Here is a 25,686-nt window from a genome sequence, read left to right on the forward strand (position 1 = left end):
TTGAGAATACTTTATTATGATTGGTTGTTTACCCTGCACGATAACATCAGTATGTCGGGATACTGGGAGAGATTCAAACTGACGTCAGGAAAATGGCGATCTAAGTGGAAATCTAAGCCACACACATCTTTGTGGGCATCTCTCTTTTGAGGCCAACAGTGAGTGCAATTTTGCTGATGTTAGACATGGGCATTGGCAAGTTTGGTTCAATGGGACTCTCCACAACATCTTCCATCACTTTTTATTAGGAAATTGGCTGGATTGCATTTCAGAATATAAGAAATAGGAATAGGAGTCGTTGGTTTGGCCCTTTGAGGCTGTTTCATTATTCGTTACATTTATGGCTGATCATCTACCTCAGCTCCATCTTCATGCACTTCTGTAAAGGGCAAAGAAAGGAGTCATAGAATCATAGAATTGACAGCGCAGAAGGAGACCATTCGGTCCATTGAGCCTGCACCAGCCCTTGGAAAGAGCACTCTACTCAAGCCCACATTCCCTATTCCTGTAACCCAGTAACCCCACCTAAACTTTTGGACACGAAAGGACAATTTATCATGGCCAGTCCACCTAACCACAAAACCTCTTTTCTATAACTCACCAGTAATCCCACTTGATAAACCTCCGCCCACTTCTCATCTCCCTGCATATGTAAAGATGTCCACTTCTTCATCAATACATTATATCTAATGTAATAATACTCCAGCATACACTCAGATTCTATTTCTGTATATGCTTTCTGATACAACTGCTTTATCTCTGAATCTTTCTGATGTAATTCTACCACCTTCCTTGAACTAAAGCTATCCGCTCCATCCTCCAACTGCTGTTGTTCTTTGTCAGCAATCTGATTAAAGATTTTTTCTGATAACTGAACCCTGGCATGGGAGTGTCCCTTTAAGAAGAACAAAGAAAAATTACAGCACAGGAACAGGCCCTTCGGCCCTCCATACGTGCGTCGATCCAGACCCTCTATCTAAAACTGTCGCCTATTTTCTAAGGATCTGTATCCCTCTGCCCCTGCCCATTCATGTATCTGTCTAGATACATCTTAAATGACGCTATTGTGCCCGCCTCTACGACCTCCGCCGGCAATGGATTCCAGGCACCCACCACCCTCTGCGTAAAGAACTTTCTACGCATATCTCCCTGGAGTGAGTTCTCCCAGTGAGCCACAGAAGACATAGCCAGAGTCAGACAGCAAAGAGTGAGTTTGGGAATTGGAATCTAGGTGGGAATTGAATCAAATCAAATCAGTAAGGCAGCTCCTTTTAAATTTCAGGAGTTTAAATTAATTTAAATTAAGCTAGTATTGTGCAGTGCAGGTTAACAAGGGCTGCCCCACTCACTCACATAACTGGTTGGCAGTTAAGTGTCAGTCACTTTAATCTACTTTGATCGAAAAGCAGGTGGGGGAGGGGAGTCAACTCAGGACAGTTTAAAAAGAGCAACTTGTAACTCACTCCCAGTGAGTTCTCTCAGTGAGCCAGAGTGAGACAGCAAAGAGTGAGTTTGGGAATTTGAATCTAGGTGGGAATTCGAAGCTGGGTGGGGAGGAAGTGCTTTTTATCCCAGGTAAGTGACTGGTAAGTAGTTTTTTTTTCTTTTTCTTTTCATTGGTATATTTATTTATTTTTTCTTCTTTTTTTGTGTGGAAATTGTAGTTGTTGAAGTTAACCGAAGGTTTAAGACATGGCAGGAGATCTTAGACCCGTGTCATGCTCCTCGTGTGCGATGTGGGAGCTCAGGGACACGTCCACTGTCCCTGGCTCCTTCACGTGCAAAAAGTGTGTCCAGTTGCAGCTCCTGTTAGACCGCTTGACAGCTCTGGAGCTGCGGATGGACTCACTTTGGAGCATCCGCGATGCTGAGGACGTCGTGGATAGCACGTTTAGTAAGTTGGTCACACCGCAGGTGAAAGTTACTGAGGGAGATAGAAAATGGGTGACCAAAAGACAGAGCAAGAGTAGGAAGGCAGTGCAGGTGTCCCCTGCGGTCATCTCCCTGCAATACAGATATACCGTTTTGGATACTGTTGAGGGAGATGGCTCACCAGGGGAAGGCAGCAGCAGCCAGGTTCATGGCACTGTGGCTGGCTCTGCTGCGCAGCTGGGCAGGAAGAAGAATGGCAGGGCTATAGTGATAGGGGACTCAATTGTAAGGGGAATAGACAGGCGGTTCTGCGGACGCAATCGAGACTCCAGGATGGTATATTGCCTCCCTGGTGCAAGGGTCAAGGATGTCCGGGAGCGGCTGCAGGACATTCTGGGGGTGGGGGGGGTGGGGAGGGTGAACAGCCAGCTGTTGTGGTGCACATAGGCACCAACGATATAGGTCAAAAACGGGACGAGGTCCTACAAGCTGAATTCAGGGAGTTAGGAGTTAAACTAAAAAGTAGGACCTCAAAGGTAGTAATCTCAGGATTGCTACCAGTGCCACGAGCTAGTCAGAGTAGGAATGTCAGGATAGATAGGATGAATGCATGGCTCGAGAGATGGTGCAAGAGGGAGGGATTCAAATTCCTGGGGCATTGGAACCGATTCTGGGGGAGGTGGGACCAGTACAAACCGGATGGTCTGCACCTGGGCAGGACTGGAACCGATGTCCTGGGGGGGGGGGGGGGGGGGGAGGGGGGTTTGCTAGAGCTGTTGGGGAGAGTTTAAACTAATGTGGCAGGGGGATGGGAACCGATGCAGGAAGTTGGAAGGTAGTAAAACAGGGACAGAAACAAAAGGCAGTAAGGGGGAAAGTGTAAGGCAGAGAAGCCATAGTCAAAAATCAAAAAGGGCAACAGTACAAGGTACAGAGACTGAGGGGAGCTCAGTGAATAGGACCAGGAATACTAAAAGGAATAAAACGGGAAGCAAAAACATTTAATGGTAAGCGACGCGGCAGGTTGTTACATGAAGATATGGGTTCAACGACAAGGAAAATTAGGGGAAAGGTTAAGAGGCAATATAACTTTGGAGAGGTTTCTGATCGAGGTGTTAAGATTCAGAACAGAGGTAAAAAAGCCAACATGAGTGTACTTTACCTGAATGCTCGTAGTATTCAGAATAAGGTAAATGAGTTGATGGCGTAAATCATTGTGAATGACTATGATTTAGTGGCCATTACTGAAACATGGTTAAAGGATGGTCACGACTGGGAGTTAAATATCCGAGAGTATCAAACTATTCGGAAGGACAGAGTGGATGGTAAGGGAGGTGGTGTAGCTCTGTTATTTAAGGATGACATCCGGGCAATAATAAGGGATGACATCGGTGCTATGGAAGATAAGGTTGAATCCATTTGGGTGGAAATCAGGAATAGTAAGGCGAAAAAGTCACTGATAGGAGTAGTCTATAGGCCATCAAATAGTAACATTATGGTGGGGCAGGCAATAAACAAAGAAATAACTGATGCATGTAGAAATGGTACAGCAGTTATCATGGGGGATTTTAATCTACATGTCGATTGGTTTAACCAGGTCGGTCAAGGCAGCCTTGAGGAGGAGTTTATAGAATGTACCCTCGATAGTTTCCTAGAATGTAATGGAACCTTCGAGGGAACAAGCGGTCCTAGATCTGGTCCTGTATAATGAGACTGGATTGATTCAGGATTTCATAGTTAGGGATCCTCTTGGAAGGAGCGATCACAATATGGTGGAATTTAAAATACAGATGGAGGGTGAGAAGGTAAAATCAAACACTAGAGTTTTGTGCTGATTACAATGGGATGAGAGACGAACTAGCTAAGGTAGACTAGGAGCAAAGACTTTATGGTGAAACAGTTGAGGAACAGTGGAGAACCTTCCAAGCGATGTTTCACAGTGCTCAGCAAAGGTTTATACCAACAAAAAGGAAGGACGGTAGAAAGAGGGAAAATCGGCCATGGATATCTAAGGAAATAAGGGAGAGTATCAAATTGAAGGAAAAGCATACAAAGGAGCAAAGATTAGTGGAAGACTAGAGGACTGGGAAGATGCTGGAATCTATCATCAAGGAAGAAATAGCGAGGTATCTGGATGAAAATTGACCCATTGGGCAGACGCAGCATGGGTTTATAAAGGGCAGGTCGCGCCAAACTAATTTAGTGGAATTTTTTGAGGACATTAACAGTGCGGTAGATAACGGGGAGCCAATGGATGTGGTATATCTGGATTTCCAGAAAGCCTTTGACAAGGTGCCACACAAAAGGTTGCTGCATAAGATAAAGATGCATGGCATTAAGGGGAAAGTAGTAGCATGGATAGAGGATTGGTTAATTAATAGAAAGCAAAGAGTGGGGATTAATGGGTGTTTCTCTGGTTGGCAATCAGTAGCTAGTGGTGTACCTCAGGGATCAGTGTTGGGCCCACAACTGTTCACAATTTACATAGATAATTTGGAGTTGGGGACCAAGGGCAATGTGTCCAAGTTTGCAGACGACACAAAGATGAGTGGTAAAGCAAAAGGTGCAGAGGATACTGGAAGTCTGCAGAGGGATTTGGATAGGCTAAGTGAATGGGCTAGGGTCTGGCAGATGGAATACAATGTTGACAAATGTGAGGCTATACATTTTGGTAGGAATAACAGCAAAAGGGATTATTATTTAAATGATAAAATATTAAAACATGCTGCTGTGCAGAGGGACCTGGGTGTGCTAGTCGCAAAAAGTTGGTTTACAGGTGCAACAGGTGATTAAGAAGGCGAATGGAATTTTGTCCTTCATTGCTAGAGTTTAAGACTAGGGAGGTTATGCTGCAATTGTATATGGTGTTAGTGAGGCCACACCTGGAGTACTGTGTTCAGTTTTGGTCTCCTTACTTGAGAAAGGACGTACAGGCACTGGAGGGTGTGCAGAGGAGATTCACTAGGTTAATCCCAGAGCTGAAGGGGTTGGATTACGAGGAGAGGTTGAGTAGACTGGGACTGTACTCATTGGAATTTAGAAGGATGAGGGGGGATCTTATAGAAACATATAAAATTATGAAGGGAATAGATAGGATAGATGCGGGCAGGTTGTTTCCACTGGCGGGTGAAAGCAGAACTAGGGGGCATAGCCTCAAAATAAGGGGAAGCAGATTTAGGACTGTGTTTAGGAGGAACTTCTTCACCCAAAGGGTTGTGACTCTATGGAATTCCTTGTCCAGTGAAGCAGTTGAGGCTCCTTCATTAAATGTTTTTAAGATAAAGATAGATAGTTTTTTGAAGAATAAAGGGATTAAGGATTATGGTGTTCGGGCCGTAAAGTGGAGCTGAGTCCATAAAAGGTCAGCCATGATCTCATTGAATGGTGGAGCAGGCTCGAGGGGCCAGATGGCCTACTCCTGCTCCTAATTCTTATGTTCTTATTAAACTTTTCCCCTCTCACCTTGAACTCGTGACCCCTAGTAATTGAGTCCCCCACTCTGGAAAAGCTTCTTGCTACCCACCCTTTCTATACCTCTCACGATTTTATAGACCTCAATGAGGTGCCCCTCAACCTCCATCTTTCTAATGAAAATAATCCTAATCTACTCAACCTCTCTTCATAGCTAGCGCCCTCCATACCAGGCAACATCCTGGTGAACCTCCTCTGCACCCTCTCTAAAGCATCCACATCCTTTAGGTAATGTGGCGACCAGAACTGTACGCAGTATTCCAAATGTGGCCGAACCAAAGTCTTATACAACTGTCGGTAACATGACCTGCCAACTCTTGTACTCAATACCCCTTCCGATGAAGGAAAGCATGCCGTATGCCTTCTTGACCACTCTATCGACCTTCAGGGTACAATAGACCTGAACACCCAGATCTCTCTGTACATCAATTTTCCCCAGGGCTTTTTCATTTACCGTATAGTTTGCTCTTGAATTGGATCTTCCAAAATGCATCACCTCGCATTTGCCCGGATTGAACTCCATCTGCCATTTCTCCGCCCAACTCTCAAATCTATCTATATTCTGCTGTATTCTCTGACAGTCCCCTTCACTATCTGCTACTCCAGCAATCTTAGTGTCATCTGCAAACTTGCTAATCAGACCACCTATACCTTCCTCCAGATCATTTATGTATATCACAAACAACAGTGGTCCCAGCACGGATCCCTGTGAAACACCACTGGTCACAGTTCTCCATTTTGAGAAACTCCCTTCCACTACTACTCACTGTCTCCTGTTGCCCAGCCAGTTCTTTATCCATCTAGCTAGTACACCCTGGACCCCATGAGACTTCACTTTCTCCATCAGCCTACCATGGGGAACCTTACCACATTCCTTACTGAAGTCCATGTATTTGACATCTACAGCCCTTCCTTCATCAATCAACTTTGTCACTTCCTCAAAGAATTCTATTAAGTTGGTAAGACATGATCTTCCCTGCACAAAACCATGTTGCCTGTCACTGATAAGCCTATTTTCTTCCAAATGTGAATAGATCCTATCCCTCAGTATCTTCTCCAGCAGCTTCCCTACCACTGACGTCAGGCTCACCGGGCTATAATTACCTGGATTATCTCTGCTCCCCTTCTTAAACAATGGGACAACATTAGCAATTCTCCAGTCCTCCGGTACCTCACCCGTGTTCAAGGATGCTGCAAAGATATCTGTTCAGGCCCCAGCTATTTCCTCTCTCACTTCTCTCAGTAACCTGGGATAGATCCCATCCGGACCTGGGGACTTGACCACCTTAATGCCTTTTAGAATACCCAACATATCCTCCCTCCTTATGCCGACTTGACCTAGAATAATCAAACATCTATCCCTAACCTCAACATCCATCAGGTCCCTCTCCTCGGTGAATACCGATGCAAAGTACTCGTTAAGAATCTCACCCATTTTCTCTGACTCCACGCATAACTTTCCTCCTTTGTCCTTGAGTGGGCCAATCCTTTCTCTAGTTACCCTCTTGCTCCTTATATATGAATAAAAGGCTTTGGGATTTTGCTTAACCCTGTTTGCTAAAGATATTTCATGACCCCTTTTAGCCCTCTTGATTCCTCGTTTCAGATTGGTCCTATATTCCCGATATTCTTCCAAAGCTTTGTCTGTCTTCAGTCGCCTAGTTCCTCTTAGCTAGTCTCACAATTTCACCTGTCATCCATGGTTCCCTAATCTTGCCATTTCTATCCCTCATTTTCACAGGGACATGTCTGTCCTCCACTCTAATCAACCTCTCTTTAAAAGCCTCCCACATATCAAATGTGGATTTACCTTCAAACAGCTGCTCCCAATCCACATTCTCCAGCTCCTGCCGAATTTTGGTATAGTTGGCCTTTCCCCAATTTAGCACTCTTTCTTTAGGACCACTCTCGTCTTTGTCCATGAGTATTCTATAACTTATGGAATTGTGATCACTATTCCCAAAGTAATCCCCGACTGAAACTTCAACCACCTGGCCGGGCTCATTCCCCAGCACCAGGTCCAGTATGGCCCCTTCCAGAGTTGGACTCTTTCCATACTGCTCTAGAAAACCCTCCTGGATGCTCCTTACAAATTCTGCTCCATCTAGACCTCTGATACTAAGTGTATCCCAGTCAATGTTGGAAAAATTAAAAACTCCTATCACCACCACCCTGTTGCTCCTACATCTTTCCATAATCTGTTTACATATTTGTACCTCTATCTCACGCTCGCTGTTGGGAGGTCTGTAGTACCTCCCCAACATTGTTACCACACCCTTCCTATTTCTGAGCTCTGCCTATAGCCCCTCACTGCTTGAGTCCTCCATCGTGCCCTCCTTCAGCACAACTGTGATATCCTCTCTGACCAGTAATGCAACTCCTCCACCCCTTTTACCTCCCTCTCTATCCCGCCTGAAGCATCGATATCCTGGGATATTTAGTTGCCAATCATGCCCTTCCCTACCCCCGGGAAATGCCTTTAGGTATATGCAGGTGAGGGCTTTTCTGAGGCGACAGGTGAGGGAATTCCCGTTGCTCCCGGCACAAGAAGTTCAAGATAGGGTGATCTCGGGTGTATGGGTCGGGGAGGGCAAGGTGTCGGAAATACACCAGGAGTTGAAAGAAGAGGGGGAAGCGCTGGTAGAAGAGTTGAAGGGTAAATGGGAGGTGGAGCTGGGGGAGGAGATCGAGGAAGGTCTGTGGGCTGATGCCCTAGGTAGGGTTAATTCCTCCTCCTCGTGTGCCAGGCTCAGCCTGATACAATTTAAGGTGGTCCACAGAGCGCACTTGACGGGGGCAAGGTTGAGTAGGTTCTTTGGGCTAGAGGACAGATGTGGAAGGTGCTCAGGGAGCCCGGCGAACCATGTCCATATGTTTTGGTCATGCCCGGCACTTGAGGGGTTCTGGAGAGGAGTGGCGGGAGCAATATCTCAGGTGGTGAAAGTCTGGGTCAAGCCAAGCTGGGGGCTAGCAATATTTGGAGTAGTGGACGAACCGTGAGTGCAGGAGGCGAAAGAGGCCGGCATTCTGGCCTTTGCGTCCCTAGTAGCCTGGCAAAGGATCTTGCTAATGTGGAAGGAGGTGAAGCCCCCCAGCCTGGAGGTCTGGATAAATTATATGGCTGGGTTCATAAAGTTGGAGAGGATTAAGTTTGCCTTGAGAGGGTCTGCGCAGGGGTTCTACAGGCGGTGGCAACCGTTCCTAGACTATCTCGCGGAGCGTTAGAGGAAGGTCGGTCAGCAGCAGCAGCAACCCTGGGGGGGGGGGGGGGGGGGGGGGGTGGAGGGGACGTCCTGGGAGGGGGGAGGGGAAAGGGGGGACTGCCTGGGAGGGTGGATGAGCAAGAGATAACATGAAGGGTTGGGGAAACTGGCACGTACGGGTGAGGGCCAGTGTACAAAGCTGTGTAAATATATCATTCTGCCATGTATATATCTTGCTCTGCGCGATTTCTCTGTTTTTGTTGTTACGAGGGGGGGGGGGGGTTATTGTTTGTAAGGGAGAAAATTTGTGTTAAAAAACTTTAATAAATATATATATATTTTAAAAAATCATGCCCTTCCCTCAACCAAGTCTCAGTAATAACAATAACATCATACTCCCAGGTACTAATCCAAACCCTAAGTTCATCTGCCTTACCTACTATACTTCTTGCATTAAAACAAATACCAGTCCCTTTGCGTTCATCATCTGCTCCCTGCCTACTCTTCCCCTTAGTCACGCTGACTTTATTATCTAGTTCCTTACAGGCTTTAGTTACTACCTCCATACTGTCCACTAACCTCCTCATTTGATTCCCATCCCCCTGCCACGTTAGTTTAAACCCTCCACAACAGCATTAGCAAAAGCACCCCCAAGGACATTGGTTCCAGTCCGGCCCAGGTGTAGACCGTCCAATTTGTAGTAGTCCCACCTCCCCCAGAACCAGTCCCAATAGAACATAGAAAATACAGCACAGAACAGGCCCTTCGGCCCACAATGTTGTGCCGAACCTTTGTCCTAGATTAATCATAGATTATCATTGAATCTACAGTGCAGAAGGAGGCCATTCGGCCCCCTGAGTCTGCACCAGCTCTTGGAAAGAGCACCCTACCCAAACTCAACACCTCCACCCAACACCAAGGGCAATTTGGACATTAAGGGCAATTTATCATTGGCCAATTCACCTAACCCGCACATCTTTGGACTGTGGGAGGAAACCGGAGCACCCGGAGGAAACCCACGCAGACACGGGGAGGACGTGCAGACTCCGCACAGACAATGACCCAAGCCGAAATCGAACCTGGGACCATGGATCTGTGAAGCAATTGTGCTATCCACAATGCTACCGTGCTGCCCTTAAGAACAAATAAATCTACACTATATAATTTTCCCGTAATCCATGTACCTATCCAACAGCTGCTTGAAGGTCACTAATGTTTCCGACTCAACTACTTCCACAGGCAGTGCATTCCATGCCCCCACTACTCTCTGGGTAAAGAACCTACCTCTGATATCCCTCCTATATCTTCCACCTTTCACCTTAAATTTATGTCCCCTTGTAATGGTGTGTTCCACCTGGGGAAAAAGTCTCTGACTGTCTACTCTATCTATTCCCCTGATCATCTTATAAACCTCTATCAAGTCGCCCCTCATCCTTCTCTGCTCTAATGAGAAAAGGCCTAGCACCCTCAACCTTTCCTCGTAAGACCTACTCTCCATTCCAGGCAACATCCTGGTAAATCTTCTTTGCACCTTTTCCAGAGCTTCCACATCCTTCCTAAAATGAGGCGACCAGAACTGTACACAGTACTCCAAATGTGGCCTTACCAAAGTTTTGTACAGCTGCATCATCACCTCACGGCTCTTAAATTCAATCCCTCTGTTAATGAACGCGAGCACACCATAGGCCTTCTTCACAGCTCTATCCACTTGAGTGGCAACTTTCAAAGATGTATGAACATAGACCCCAAGGTCTCTCTGCTCCTCCACAATGCCAAGAACTCTACCGTTAACCCTCTTTTCCGCATTCATATTTGTCCTTCCAAAATGGACAACCTCACACTTTTCAGGGTTAAACTCCATCTGCCACTTCTCAGCCCAGCTCTGCATCCTATCTATGTCTCTTTGCAGCCGACAACAGCCCTCCTTACTATCCACAACTCCACCAATCTTGGTATCGTCTGCAAATTTACTGACCCACCCTTCAACTCCCTCATCCAAGTCATTAATGAAAATCACAAACAGCAGAGGACCCAGAACTGATCCCTGCGGTACACCACTGGTAACTGGGATCCAGGCTGAATATTTGCCATCCACCACCACTCTCTGACTTCTATCGGTTAGCCAGTTCGTTATCCAACTGGCCAAATTTCCCACTATCCCATGCCTCCTTACTTTGTGCAGAAGCCTACCATGGGGAACTTTATCAAATGCCTTACTAAAATCCATGTACACTACATCCACTGCTTTACCTTCATCCACATGCTTGGTCACCTCCTCAAAGAATTCAATAAGATTTGTAAGGCAAGACCTACCCCTCACAAATCCGTGCTGACTATCCCTAATCAAGCAGTGTCTTTCCAGATGCTCAGAAATCCTATCCTTCAGTACCCTTTCCATTACTTTGCCTACCACCGAAGTAAGACTAACTGGCCTGTAATTCCCAGGGTTATCCCTAGTTCCTTTTTTGAACAGGGGCACGACATTCGTCACTCTCCAATCCCCTGGTACCACCCCTGTTGACAGTGAGGACGAAAAGATAATTGCCAACGGCTCTGCAATTTCATCTCTTGCTTCCCATAGAATCCTTGGATATAACCCGTCAGGCCCGGGGGACTTGTCTATCCTCAAGTTTTTCAAAATGCCCAACACATCTTCCTTCCTAACAAGTATTTCCTCGAGCTTACCAATCTGTTTCACACTGTCCTCTCCAACAATATCGCCCCTCTCATTTGTAAATACAGAAGAAAAGTACTCATTCAAGACCTCGCCTATCTCTTCAGACTCAATACACAATCTCCCGCTACTGTCCTTGATCGGACCTACCCTCGCTCTAGTCATTCTCATATTTCTCACATATGTGTAAAAGGCCTTGGGGTTTTCAAAGAACAAAGAAGAACAAAGAAATGTACAGCACAGGAACAGGCCCTTCGGCCCTCCAAGCCCGTGCCGACCATACTGCCCGACTAAACTACAATCTTCTACACTTCCTGGGTCCGTATCCTTCTATTCCCATCCTATTCATATATTTGTCAAGATGCCCCTTAAATGTCCCTATCGTCCCTGCTTCCACTACCTCCTCCGGTAGTGAGTTCCAGGCACCCACTACCCTCTGCGTAAAAAACTTGCCTCGTACATCTACTCTAAACTTTGCCCCTCTCACCTTAAACCTATGCCCCCTAGTAATTGACCCTAGTAATTCCTTGATCCTACCCGCCAAAGATTGTTCATGCCCTCTCTTAGCTCTCCTAATCCCTTTCTTCAGTTCCCTCCTGGCTATCTTGTATCCCTCCAATGCCCTGTCTGAACCTTGTTTCCTCAGCCTTACATAAGTCACCTTTTTCCTTTTAACAAGACATTCAACCTCTCTTGTCAACCATGGTTCCCTCACTCGACCATCTCTTCCCTGCCTGACAGGGACATACATATCAAGGACACGTAGCACCTGTTCCTTGAACAAGTTCCACATTTCACTTGTGTCCTTCCCTGCCAGCCTATGTTCCCAACTTATGCACTTCAATTCTTGTCTGACAACATCGTATTTACCCTTCCCCCAATTGTAAACCTTGCCCTGTTGCACGTACCTATCCCTCTCCATTACAAAAGTGAAAGTCACAGAATTGTGGTCACTATCTCCAAAATGCTCCCCCACTAACAAATCTATCACTTGCCCTGGTTCATTACCCAGTACTCAATCCAATATTGCCCCTCCTCTGGTTGGACAATCTACATACTGTGTTAGAAAAGCTTCCTGGACACACTGCACAAACACCACCCCATCCAAACTATTTGATCTAAAGAGTTTCCACTCAATATTTGGGAAGTTAAAGTCGCCCATGACTACCACCCTATGACTTCTGCACCTTTCCAAAATCTGTTTCCCAATCTGTTCCTCCACTTCTCTGCTACTATTGGGGGGCCTATAGAAAACTCCTAACAAGGTGACTGCTCCTTTCCTATTTCTGACTTCAACCCATACTACCTCAATAGGGTGATACTCCTCGAACTGCCTTTCTGCAGCTGTTATACTATCTCTAATTAATAATGCCACCCCCCCACCTCTTTTACCACCCTCCCTAATCTTATTGAAACATCTATAACCAGGGACCTCCAACAACCATTTCTGCCCCTCTTCTATCCAAGTTTCCGTGATGGCCACCACATCGTAGTCCCAAGTACCGATCCATGCCTTAAGTTCACCCACCTTATTCCTGATGCTTCTTGCGTTGAAGTATACACACTTCAACCCATCTCCGTGCCTGCAAATACTCTCCTTTGTCAGTGTTCCCTTCCCCACTGCCTCATTACATGCTTTGGCGTCCTGAATATCGGCTACCTTAGTTGCTGGACTACAAATCCGGTTCCCATTCCCCTGCCAAATTAGTTTAAACCCTCCCGAAGAGTACTAGCAAACCTCCCTCCCAGGATATTGGTGCCCCTCTGGTTCAGATGCAACCCGTCCTGCTTGTACAGGTCCCACCTTCCCCAGAATGCGCTCCAATTATCCAAATACCTGAAGCCCTCCCTCCTACACCATTCCTGCAGCCACGTGTTCAACTGCACTCTCTCCCTATTCCTAGCCTCGCTATCACGTGGCACCGGCAACAAACCAGAGATGACAACTCTGTCTGTCCTGACTTTCAACTTCCAGCCTAACTCCCTAAACTTGTTTATTACCTCCACACCCCTTTTCCTACCTATGTCGTTGGTACCAATGTGCACCACGACTTCTGGCTGCTCCCCCTCCCCCTTAAGGATCCTGAAGACACGATCCGAGACATCCCTGGCCCTGGCACCCGGGAGGCAACATACCTCCCGGAGTCTCGCCCGCGACCACAGAATCTCCTATCTATTCCCCTAACCATTGAATCTCCTACAACTATTGCTTTTCTATTCTCCCCCCTTCCCTTCTGAGCCCCAGAGCCAGACTCAGTGCCAGAGACCTGGCCGCTAGGGCCTTCCCCCGGTAGGTCATCCCCCCCAACAGCATCCAAAACGGTATACTTGTTTTGAAGGGGAACGGCCACGAGGGATCCCTGCACTGTCTGCCTGTTTGTTTTTTTCCCCCTGACTGTAACCCAGCTATTCTTGTCCTGTACCTTGGGTGTGGTTACCTCCCTGTAACTCTTCTCAATCACCCCCTCTGCCTCCCGGATGATCCGAAGTTCATCCAGCTTCAGCTCCAGTTCCCTAACACGGTCTTTGAGGAGCTGAAGTTGGGTGCACTTCCCGCAGGTATAGTCAGTGGGGACACCGGTGGTATCCCTCACCACCCACATCCTACAGGAGGAGCATGTAACTGGCCTAGCCTCCATCCCCTCTTACCTTAAAGAATATAGCTGCTGTGTGGACTAACTAGATCTCCGCCCTCCGACTCTGCTCCCAGTCAGCTACACTTCCTGTAAACACCTGGCTCTCTTTGCACTCTTTGCGGAAATGTCGGAAACAAAATGAAAGGAGCACCTTACTCCCTCCTCACCTAACTCCCTCGGTCACCAAACTCTCACTATCGCACTCAAAAAGCACCAAATTCAGCACTCAGTGCAAACAAAGTCTGCACTGTAGGGGATCACTTTTATACTGTGAATCTCGCCTCTGAAAAACTGGCCTAATCCAATTAACTAATTAACAAGCTCCAGCTGCAAGTGCCCAGAAGTAGAAGCCTGTTTAAAGCTGATTGAAAATTCACCTTCTTCTAAACCAAACAGCAACTTTTAAGTTAATAAACTAAATAAAAGAAAGACTAAACTTTAGATAAAAATGAAGCCTTATACTCCCTCGGTCACCAAACTCTCACTATCGCACTCAAAAAGCACCAAATTCAGCACTCAGTGCAAAAACCTGTCCCAAAAATCTGAACCTCTCCCTCCTGCACCATCTCTCAAGCCACGCATTCACCCTGCCTATTATTTCATTTCTACTCTGACTACCACGTGGCACTGGTAGCAATCCTGAGATTACTACCTCTGAGGTCCGACTTTTTAACTTGGCTCCTAACTCCCTGAATTCTGCTTGTAGGACCTCATCCCGTGTTTTACCCATATCATTGGTGCCTATATGCACCACGACAACTGGCTGTTTACTCTCCCCGTCAGAATGTTCTGCAGCCGATCTGAGACATTCCTGACCCGTGCTCCTGGGAGGCAACATACCATTCGGGAGTCTCGTTTTCGACCACAGAACTGCCTATCTTCTCCCCTTACAATTGAATCCCCTATGACTATAGCCCTTGCACTCTTTTTCCTGCACTTCTGTACAGCAGAGCCAGCCACGGTGCCATAAACCTGGCTACTGCTGCCTTCCCCTGGTGAGCCATCTCCCCCAACAGTATCCAAAACACTATACCTGTTTTGGAGGGAGATGACCGCAGGGGACACCTGCACTGCCTTCCTGCTCTTTCTCTGCCTTTTGGTCACCCATTCCCTTTCTCCCTCAGCAATCCTAATCTGCGGTGCGACCAACTCACTGAACGTGCTATCCACGACCTCCTCAGCATCGTGGATGCTCCAAAGTGAGTCCATCCGCAGCTCCAGAGAAGTCATGCGGTCTAACAAGAGCTGCAGCTGGACACACTTATTGCACGTGAAGGAGCCAGGGACATCAGCCATGTCCCTGAGCTCTCACATTGAGCAAGAGGAGCATAACACGGGTCTGAGATCTCCTGCCATTTTTAATCTTAAGCTTAACTTCGTCCAACTATAATATCAAATAATAGATAAATGAAAAAGGGGGAAAAAAAGAAGAAAAATTGTTACCAATCACATGATAAAAAAATAGAAATAGAAAAACCTGACCTTATCAACACACCTCAGGGAAAAGAAAAACGAATTACCAGTCACCAGCCAATCACTTACCTGCTGGCTGTGATGTCACGGTTCAACTTCTTTCTACTTCTACCTGCCCTCAAGTCTCCCTCTTGATCTTTACTCGGCTGGGATCCTTACACAGTGATTGTTTTTTTGGGGGTTAGAGGAGGTAGGGAGGGAAACACTGAAGAAGTATTTGGGGTTTAACTGTCACTTGACAACAGCTCCTCCACAAACCACCTTCTGGATACAGTGACCGCAATGCACTGATGCAAATGTTCCCGCAACAGCCAATCAGCGGCTCCACTCTGCTGCCCTCTGCTGGATGCTTGCCTTCACTTGAACACAGAGGGTGTCTTGCTCAGGAACACCTTCTGGATACAGTGACAGCAATGCACTGATGCAAATGTTCCCCGCAACAGCCAATCAGCAGCTCTTCTCTGCTGCCCTCTGCTGGATGTTTTGTCTGAAATGTTTTTGTCTTATCACATGGCTTCAGTGATGTCATTGTTTGGGTGGAGCTGGACTGTGGCTCTGTGAGCTGTTTTTGGTTTTGCTTTCATATTTGGCTGCTGTGGACTCAGTCAGAGAACAGAAGTGTTTGGCCTGTCTCTCTGTATTTTCATTTAAAATATCTGTTCCAGTAAAAATCACCTTGGTGGTGGCTTTAGGTAGAGTTTGCTTTGCGGAAGGGTTTAAACCTGCTGGTGAGCCGGGGTCAGAATCTCAGGGAAAGCCAGTCTTATTCAAGTGAGAAGGCAGAGTGCTGGGCCATGCCCTTGGAAAGGGGGTTGGTTTATGGGATTTTGTTTTTGAATTGGAACAGTTAAGGGGGAATTCATTAAGTGTTGTACATAGATTATTGTAGCTATGGGGTATCTTTATGTTTGTAATTGATAAAAACTCTTGCTGTTTGTTTATATAAATGTTAACTAAGTTATTAGAATAAAGCTTATTTTGATTAAAGTGTCCAGGCAGACTGTTGAATCACACCTCAAGTGAAGACTCTTGTGCTCATCCTAGCCAAAAAGTTATAGGTCAGGTGAACTCCAGAATATACTTTGGAGTTTCTAAACCCCAACCCATAACAAAATTGGGGGCTTGACCGGGATAAAAGTCTATCTTCCGTGATTGGGCTGGCTTAAATAGGGATTGTGTTGTGGATAATGGCTCGTTCAGCGGCTCAGAAGTTTTTTGGGGGTGGAGAAGATCATACGCAGTACCTTACAAGCGGAGACTAAAAAGATGCTTTTAGGTTTGGCAAAAAAATTGCAGTTAACTTTGCCTGACAAAGTACGAAAACAAGAGGTCATTGCAGTGGTAGCTTCACATTTCCAATTGCCTGAGACACAGTCAGAATCATTGGAAATGACAAGAACTCAATTATAGATCAAGCAGCTTGAAAATGAAAAAGAATTAAAGCAGCTTGAATTCAAAATGAGGGAAAAAGAAGGAATAGCCCTAGCAGAACAAAAATGAGAGAAAGGGAGGTACAGATCAGGGAAAAAGAAAAAGAGAGAAAGGAAAGGTTAAAAGAACAAATAGCCCTAACAGAACAAAATGCGAGAGAAAGGGAGGTACAGGTCAGGGAAAAAGAAAAAGAGGAAAGAGAAAAAGAGAGAGACTTTGAACATCAGAAACTGGCCATCAAACATGAACTGCAGTTAAAATTGGCGGAAGTAAAGAGAAACGTACAGTTTGAGGATAGTGATGAGGATAGTGAGAAAGAGCAAGAGCATCATAATCAAAGGCTTGGTGGGGATCTATTTAAATATGTCCAAGCATTGCCAAGGTTTGATGAGAAGGATGTAGAAGCCTTTCTCATTTCATTTGAGAAGGTAGCTAAACAAATGAAATGGCCACATTTTTGCTGTGTGTTTATATCAATGTTGACTAAGTTATTAGAATAAAGCTTATTTGATGAAAGTGTCTAGGCAGACTGTTGAATCACACCTCAAGTGAAGACTCTTGTGCTCATCCTAGCCAAAAAGTTATAGGTCAGGTGAACTCCAGAATATACTTTGGAGTTTCTAAACCCTGACCCATAACAAAATTTGGGGGCTCGACCGGGATAAAAGTTTGAAATTACTAATTCAAACAAAGCTGGTAGTTAGGGCTAGTGAAGTATTTGCATCACTATCAGAAGAGGTATCTGGGACGTATGAGGAGGTGAAAAAATCCATCTGAGGTGCATATGAACTAGTGCCTGAAGCTTACAGACAAAGGTTTAAAAATTTAAAGGATCAGAGTAATTTTGATAGGTGGATAAGGGCGTTGAAAATAGGCCAAATGTATCAAGCTCTTAGAAAAATGATAACTTTGGATGTAGTGGGAACTCATGTGAAAGAGCAGAGGGTTAAAACTGTGAGATTAGCAGCAGAAATGGCAGATGATTATGAATTAGTTCATAAATCAAAGTTTGGTTTCAAACAGCAGTTTCATTCTTTGACGGATAGAAACTAGGAAAAAGAGAAATACCCAAGTGTAAAGGTAAAAGGGATCTGATGGAAGATAAGGATAGTGCACCTCAGGTTAAAAAAGAAATCCAGAAAGGTTTCAGATGTTTTCACTGTAATAAACTAGGCCATGTAAAGTCACAGTGTTGGGAGTTGAAGAAAAGCACTGGGAAGGCTGATGTGGTAAAACAGGACAATCCAGTGGGGTTTGTTAAAGTGGTGAAGGAAAGCCCAAGGGAAACGAAGGAGGTGCAAAAAAACGCACAGCCTGATGAAGAGGTTGATAAGAAGGGGCCAGATCTTTTTCAGGAATTTACTTGTGTGTATCAGAAGTAGGTAAAGAAGTCAATTTTTTTGAGATAAGGGAGCTAAAAGATGAGGAGTTGTGTAGTTTGGGAAGAATGTTGCCAGAAAAGGTGGTGATATGTGGAATTCAGGGTGAGAGGAGTAGAGTTCCATTATATAAGGGGAGGTTGGAAAGTCCAGTGAAGAGTGGTGAAGTGGTAGTAGGAGTAATAGAGAAACTATCTTGTCCAGGAATACAGTTTATCTTGGGTAATGATATAGTTGGATCACAGGTGGGAGTGATTCCCACTGTGGTTGATAAGCCAGAGGAAAAACAAACAATTGAATTGTTGAAGGATGAATATCCTGGGATTTTTCCAGATTGTGTAGTAACAAGGTCGCAAAGTTACAGGTTAAGACAAGAGGAGAAATCAAAGAGTGAAGATGAAGTTGAAATTCAATTATCAGAAGCGATTTTGATCAGATGGTTGGGAAAAAACAAGAACAGGTGAAGGATGAGGCGGATATTTTTAGTTCAGGAAAATTGATGGAGTTGCAACAGAATGATATAGAAATAAAACGGATGTATCAGAAAGCATACACGGAAGAGGAATCTGAGAGTATACCAGAGTGTTATTACCTTAAAAATGTCTTAATCAGAAAATGGAGACATTTACATATGCAGGCGGATGAAAAGTGGGCAGAAGTTCATCAAGTAGTATTGCCGGTAGGGTATAGAAAGGAGGTGTTGCAAGTAGCACATGAGGGCATTTGGGGATAAGGAAAACTCAAGCTAAATTACAAACACATTTTTATTGGCCTGGACTACATAAAGATGTAATTACATTTTGTCGATCATGTCACACATGTCAAGTGATAGGGAAACGTCAGACGGTGATAAAACCAGCACCCTTAATACCCATTCCAGCATTTGAGGAACCTTTTACAAGGGTCCTAATCGATTGTGTAGGACCGCTTCCTAAAACAAAAAGTGTGAATCAATATCTTTTGACTATAATGGATGTGCCTCCTAGGCTTCCAGAGGCCATTCCAGTACATAATATTAAAGCTAAAAAGATTAAAGAGGAGTTACTTAAATTCTTTACGAGATATGGACTACCCACAGAAATTCAATCGGATCATGGAACAAATTTTTATCTTGAGGTTATTCAAAGAGGTTATGGATAGCTTAGGAGTAAAACAATTTAAATCAACTACGTACCCATCCAGAATCACGTTAGAAAGGTGGCATCAGACGTTAAAGACAATGTTGAGGGCTTATTGTCAAGATTATCCATTCGTATTATTTGCAATTAGGGATGCTCCTAATGAGTCAGCCAAATTCAGTCCTTTTGAACTAATTTTTGGTCATGAGGTAAGAGGACCACTTAAATTGATTAAGGAGAAATTGGTGGGTGAGAAATCGGAAATTACATTATCGGATTAAGTATCAAATTTTAGAGAACGATTAAATAGAGCAGGAGAATTGGCTAGACAACATTTAAAAGTTGCACAGCATGTGATGAAATAGGTAGCGGACACGAAAGCAAAAGTTCATAATTTTGCCAATGGAGGGAGATAAAGTTTTAGTGTTGTTACCAGTGATAGATGAACCTTTAAAAGCTAGGTTTTGTGGACCTTATCAGATTGAAAGGAAATTAAGTGAGGTGAATTATGTGGTAAGAACACCAAATAGAAGGAAGACTCACCGAGTGCTTCATGTGAATATGCTTAAAAGGTATTTTGAAAGTGGAGAGCAAAAGGAGGAGGTTTTCTTGATTCTAACTCAACGTGAAGAACCGAATCCGGATGACTGAATTTGACATTCCTCAAATTTTGATTTGATTTGTCACATGTACCGTAGTACAGTGAAAAGTATTTTTCTGCGGCCGAGGAATGTACACAGTACGTACAAAGTAGACACAAGAATAATCAACAGAGAACATTGACAAATGGTACATCGACTAACAGTGATTGGTTACAGTGCGGAACAAGGGGCCAAACAAAGCAAATACATAAGCAAGAGCAGCATAGGGCGTCGTGAATAGTGTTCTTACAGGGAACAGATCAGTCCGAGGGGGAGTCGTTGAGGAGTTTTGTAGCTGTGGGGAAGAAGCTGTTCCTATGTCTGGATGTGCAGGTCTTCAGACTTCTGTACCTTCTGCCTGATGGAAGGGTCTGGAAGAAGGCAATGCCTGGGTGGGAGGGGTCTCTGATAATGCTGTCTGCCTTCCTGAGGCAGCGAGAGGTGTAGACAGAATCAATTTAATTAAAATTAAATTGGATAACGAGGATATTCTTAAAAATTGGGACAAATTATTGAGTTATCTTCCAGAGGAAGAGCGACTGACCTGAAAGAGTTATTCCCACAAAATGAATAATGAAAAATATTGGAAATCAGAAGGCAGGACCTTAAATGTACTAACAGCTGTTTTGTATGTGTTTCCTCTGGCTCTTGATTGGTGCACAAGCAGAGTCTGTTTACACACATCCACTTACATACATAGATCCATCGAAGATAGGAGCAGGAGGAGACCTTTTGGCCCTTCGAGCCGGCTCCGCCATTCATCACGATCATGGCTGATCATCCAACTCAATGGCCTAATCCTGCTTTCTCCCCATAGCCTTTGATCCCATTCTCCCCAAGTGCTATATCCAGCCGCCTCTTGAATATATTCAATGTTTTAGCATCAACTACTTCCTGTGGGAATGAATTCCACAGGCTCACCACTCTTTGTGTGAAGAAATGTCTCCTTATCTCTGTCCGAAATGGTTTACCCTGAATCCTCAGGCTGTGACCCCTGGTTCTGGACGCACCCGTCGTTGGTAACATCTTCCCTGCATCTACCCTGTCCAGTCCTGTTAGAATTTTATAGTCTCTATGAGACCCCCCCTCATTCTTCTGAACTCCAGCGAGAACAATCCCAACCTAGTCAATCTCTCCTCATATGACAGTCCCGCCATCCCTGGAATCAGTCTGGTAAACCTTCGCTGCACTCCCTCGAGAGCAAGAACATCCTTCCTCAGAGAAGGAGACCAAAACTGCCCACAATACTCCAGGTGTGACCTCACCAAGGTCCTGGATAATTGCAGCAACACATCCCTGCTCCTGTACTCGAAACCTCTCGCAATGAAGGCCAACATACCATTAGCCTTCTTTACCGCCTGCTGCACCTGCATGCTTACCTTCAGCGACTGGTGCACAAGGACACCCAGGTCCCGCTGCACACTCCCCTCTCCCAATTTACAACCATTCAGGTAGTAATCTGCCTTCCTGTTTTTGCTTCCAAAGTGAGTAACCTCACACTTATCCAAATTATCCAACTTTCTCAAAGACGACACATACTTTTAAAGAATTGTCAGTTCTCCTCTTGGCCATTTCTCCTTCAGAATAAAGTGCCCCCACTCTGCCAAATGTCTCCTGCGAGTTGACATATTGCACAGTATTTTTCAATATTTTACACAGAATTGGAAACAGAATCTGAGCATTGAATTTTATTTGCATCCTGCAACATTTGCTCTTGGTGAAGTTACAAGCGTAATTCTAGGGAAATCATTAGCAAATCAAATTTTGCAAACCTGGCAAAGGGAGAAGGAAGGTGAACATCCAGAAATCGTGGTTCATGTTGCAACCAATGACAGGTAGGGAAAGAAAAGGTTACCCAACTAGTGATTGTGATGACAGTGAGTTACAACAGGCTAATGCAAGACTGGAGAAATGGCAGAGAGTGAGCCCGTCAGATTGCTGGGGATTGGAAGCAGTCTGCAGCAATGGAAACAGGTTGCACTATCACAGGAGAACATCAATGTCTGCTGGATATGATGGAGATTTACACGAAATAGACGGGGAGAGGGGCGCCAAGCTGAAGTATTAGAGAGGAGACATTCACAGGGAGTGGGGAGAACAACAATAGAATATAGAGTAGGAGGAATCAGACATGGGGTAAAGGCAGCCAGGGACCAGACTCAAACTCAAGGAGGAATGGGTACTGAATAACCTTGGCAACTGTGTCTGCAGAAAAGATGAGGGGAGAAGAAGGGGTCTTTGTTCTAAGATACTGATGCAGCACTGAAAAGTAATGATGCACTTCAAAGGTCAAAGACAGGGGCCAGGGTTTTGAGGTCCCGGCCAGGGTGGGGATCGTCGCCGGTGGGATGGATAATTTGACTGACCAGGCAAGAATCTGTTGACTTTGGGCGGGAATTCACGGTCTTGGAAAATCCTGGCCAGAATTGATTTGCTTAGAATGAAGGAACAACAGAGGAATTATTAGACCGCGGGGTGCAGAGTGTAGACCACCCACTGGGGAGACAGTGATAGAGGATTAAATTTCCTTAGAGTTATGAGAATGAGGAACTTCAATTATCCTGATATAGATTGGGAAAATCACAGTGTAAAGGGAAAAGGAGGGGTGGAATTTTGGAGGTGTGTACAAGAGAACTTTATCTTCCTAGTCCAACTAGGAAGGAAACAAAACCCCACCTGGGGAATGAAGTGGGGAAAATGGAGCATTTGAGCCGGAGGGCATCTGGGGAAGTCACTGCAATATATTGTTAGATTTCGTGTAGTTGTGGAAAAGGACCTGGAAAAATCAAATGTGAAAATATTCAATTAGATGAGAGTGATTTTCAGCGACTTGTCCGGGTGAATAGGAATCGTGGCAGAGTAAATGAGCGTTGGAAAACCTTTGAACAGGAGATAATTTGGACATGAAGGAGCAAGATTCTATTCAGAGCAAAAGGAAGATGATTAAAAGCTAGATCTTCCTGGATGATTTCGAGACAAAAGTAAAACGGAAAATGAGACTTGTGATAAATATCAGGCTCATATTTTAGTACAAGAAATGGAGGGAACTGAAAAAGAAATAAAGAGAATATATGAGAATAGATCAGAAAACATAAACAGGGAATCTAAACGTCTTCTGTAAACATATAGGACGCGATTTAACGGGAATGAAACAGAGTCCCGTTTCGAGCACGTCCAGCTCCTGGCACTGGGCACACCGAGAATGACCCCGCTATTAAACAGGACTCTGCTTTATTCTGGGCCTCAGCAAGAAACTGCACTTAGTCCCAATTCCTTCACCAACAAGCTCCGCACTGCCAGGGTGGCGCCCGAGCGCCACTGCTAGGGTGGCAGTGCCACGGTACCTGGGTGGCATCGGCGGTATCAGGGTACCACCCCACCCAGAGCCCAGGCACCCAATCGCCTGGAAGACCCCAATGGCCAGGTCCATTTTTGGGGAACTCAGTGCCAAACAGCGCCCGCCCGGGGCCTCCGAGACGAGACCGTTAGGTCCCGGGCACTGGGTAGATCTCGTTTAGACATATTCAAGTGAGACTAACCGCGTTCTTAAATATGCAAATCTGGGTCCTGATCTCAATGGACGGGATCCAGATCGCGACACCTTGCGAGATTTTGTCAGATCTCGTGAGATTTACCGGCCTCGTCACGTCCCGTTTTGGGCACGACGAGATTGTCAAAGGAAGAGTACGGCCAACTAGAGCTGCGGAAGGAGCTCCTGCGGGTGGGGGCGTGGCTGGAGCAAGTACTTTTTATTTGTATTCACTAAAAAAGAGAATGCTTCCGAGGTGACAGAAATTGGACAGGATTCAAACAGGTCACAAGGAGATCTGATTTTCAATGCTGAAAGTACAAATGCCACCTGACTGAGATGGGATGTATCCTGGGCTGTTAATGGAAATACAAGTGGAAATTGTGGAGGCTCTAGGCCCAATCTTACAATCCTCCTCAAGCGTCAGCTGTGATTTGTTGCCTCTGAAGGTTGTGGGTTCAAGACCCAGCCCAGCACTTGAGCACAAAAAACAAATCTGACACTTTAGTGCAGTAGCGCTGGAGCCCTGTGTTGTGGGAGGTGCCGTCTATCGGATGAGATGTTAAACTGAGGCACAACCTGTCCCCCTGGGTGGATGTACAAGATCTTCCGGCACCGCCTCAAAGAGGAGAAGGGAGGGTTTCTCCCTGGTGTCCTGGCCAATCAAAATCACAGAAAGATTCTCTGCTCATTACCACATTGCTCTTTGTGGGAGCTTGCTGTGCACACGTTTGCTATTTTCCGACATCACAACAGGGACTACACTATTGGCTATAAAGAGCTGTGGGATATCCAGTGGTCATGAAAGGCACTGTATAAATGCAAGTCTTTCTTTGGATTTGGATTTGATTTGTTGTCACGTGTACCAAGGTACAGTGAAAAGTATTGTTCTGTATACAGTCCAAACAGATCGCTCCATACGTGAAAAACAAGAGAGATGATAAATACACAATGTAAATACATAGACACACACATCTCGGTTAGAGATAGGAACGGTGTATTTAGCTCAACTCTGGAGACCAGTCTTAGAAAGAATGTCAAAACCTTAGGCAAGGGGGTGAAAGGAGATTTAGCAGGTTGGGTATGGTGGGGGGGTGAATGACTTCAGGAAAAACTTGAGAAATTGGGGTTCCTATTCTCAGAACAGAGAAAAGGAAAATTTGTCGGAGGTGTTCAAAATCAAGAAGCAAATAAGGGTTAATAATCAGAGAACAAAGAGTGAATGTGGCTGGTTAAGGAACCAGGGATAATGCAGCACGAGGGAAAATACAAAGCAGCCAGTTGTCAGCGAGATGGTGGAAACACGTTCAAAAGGAAACTGGGTAACTCTCCGAATTGGGAGAATTTGCAGGTTTTAGGGGCGAAGGCAGGGGCGTGGGATCATTTGGACGGCTGATTGGCTGATGTTTCTGTGGCGCAGAATTATAGGAAAGTCCATTTAGCGAGTAGTTGGGCGATATGTTAAACTGTAGTCCAGGTGGGCTGTCTGGAAGTCACGTTGAAAAAATAAATTGCTCTGTAAATGTACAGAACTGAAAAATGACCCGTCATCCATTCCGAATTGCAAGAACACCTCCCGTGATGTTCCCATCCAGCAGGATTGGGCTGCGTTGATTGGGGTATTTTGTGTTGTTCACCGTCTGTGCCGCATCAATTCACAAACTCCATCCTCCATCGATGATAAATTCTTTTCCAGTCACATAGGTTGACTGCAAATAAAAATAAACATAAAAATCATAAACTTACAGTAATCAAATTACAGCTCAAAATGAATGCAAAGTGAACCAAAGGATTTGTCAACAGAAAAAAGTAGTTTTAATACGAGAATGAGCACCTGGTCCTATCTTAGGCATGAGGGTCAAAACCTCAGGGAGAGCGGGACCTGGCACCGGAGGGAAGATGTCTTGTTTGTGAAAGAGTTGAGTCTGTGCGATAAGAACAGAACATTCTGGAAAAGCTCAGCAGGTCTGGCTGTATCTGTGGCGAGAGAGGCTGAGATAACCTTTCGAGTTCCGATAGCTCTTCATCGGAACCCAGAATGCTCCGAGCTCTGAATAACCATCGGGACTCGAAGCTATAACTCTGTTTCTCTCTCTACAGATGCTGCCAGACCCACTGAGCTTTTCCAGCATTTTCTGTTTATTTTATCGTTAATTTTATAGCTGCCTCGAAGAGGCAAGGCAAGGAACAATATTAACTCCCAAGAGTGGCAGGTATGGACGGGGCGGTGGGGAGTAAAAATCTCACCTTGCTCACATC

General features: G+C 45.2%; 1 protein-coding gene across 2 annotated transcripts in view; it reads right to left on the bottom strand.

Annotated features, from left to right (window-relative positions):
- Positions 1-21,571: 21,571 nt before the first annotated feature.
- Positions 21,572-25,686, bottom strand: part of bdh2 (3-hydroxybutyrate dehydrogenase, type 2) — a 161,751-nt gene continuing 157,636 nt past the window's right edge. For both annotated transcript variants that reach the window (XM_072495191.1, XM_072495190.1), the window contains one exon: positions 21,572-25,136. In XM_072495191.1, the coding sequence (XP_072351292.1) occupies positions 25,083-25,136 (54 nt within the window). In that variant the 3' untranslated portion in view covers positions 21,572-25,082. The remainder of the gene's footprint in view (positions 25,137-25,686) is intronic.

Source organism: Scyliorhinus torazame, chromosome 3, assembly GCF_047496885.1.
Source record: "Scyliorhinus torazame isolate Kashiwa2021f chromosome 3, sScyTor2.1, whole genome shotgun sequence".
NCBI classification, from domain to species: Eukaryota; Metazoa; Chordata; class Chondrichthyes; order Carcharhiniformes; family Scyliorhinidae; genus Scyliorhinus; species Scyliorhinus torazame.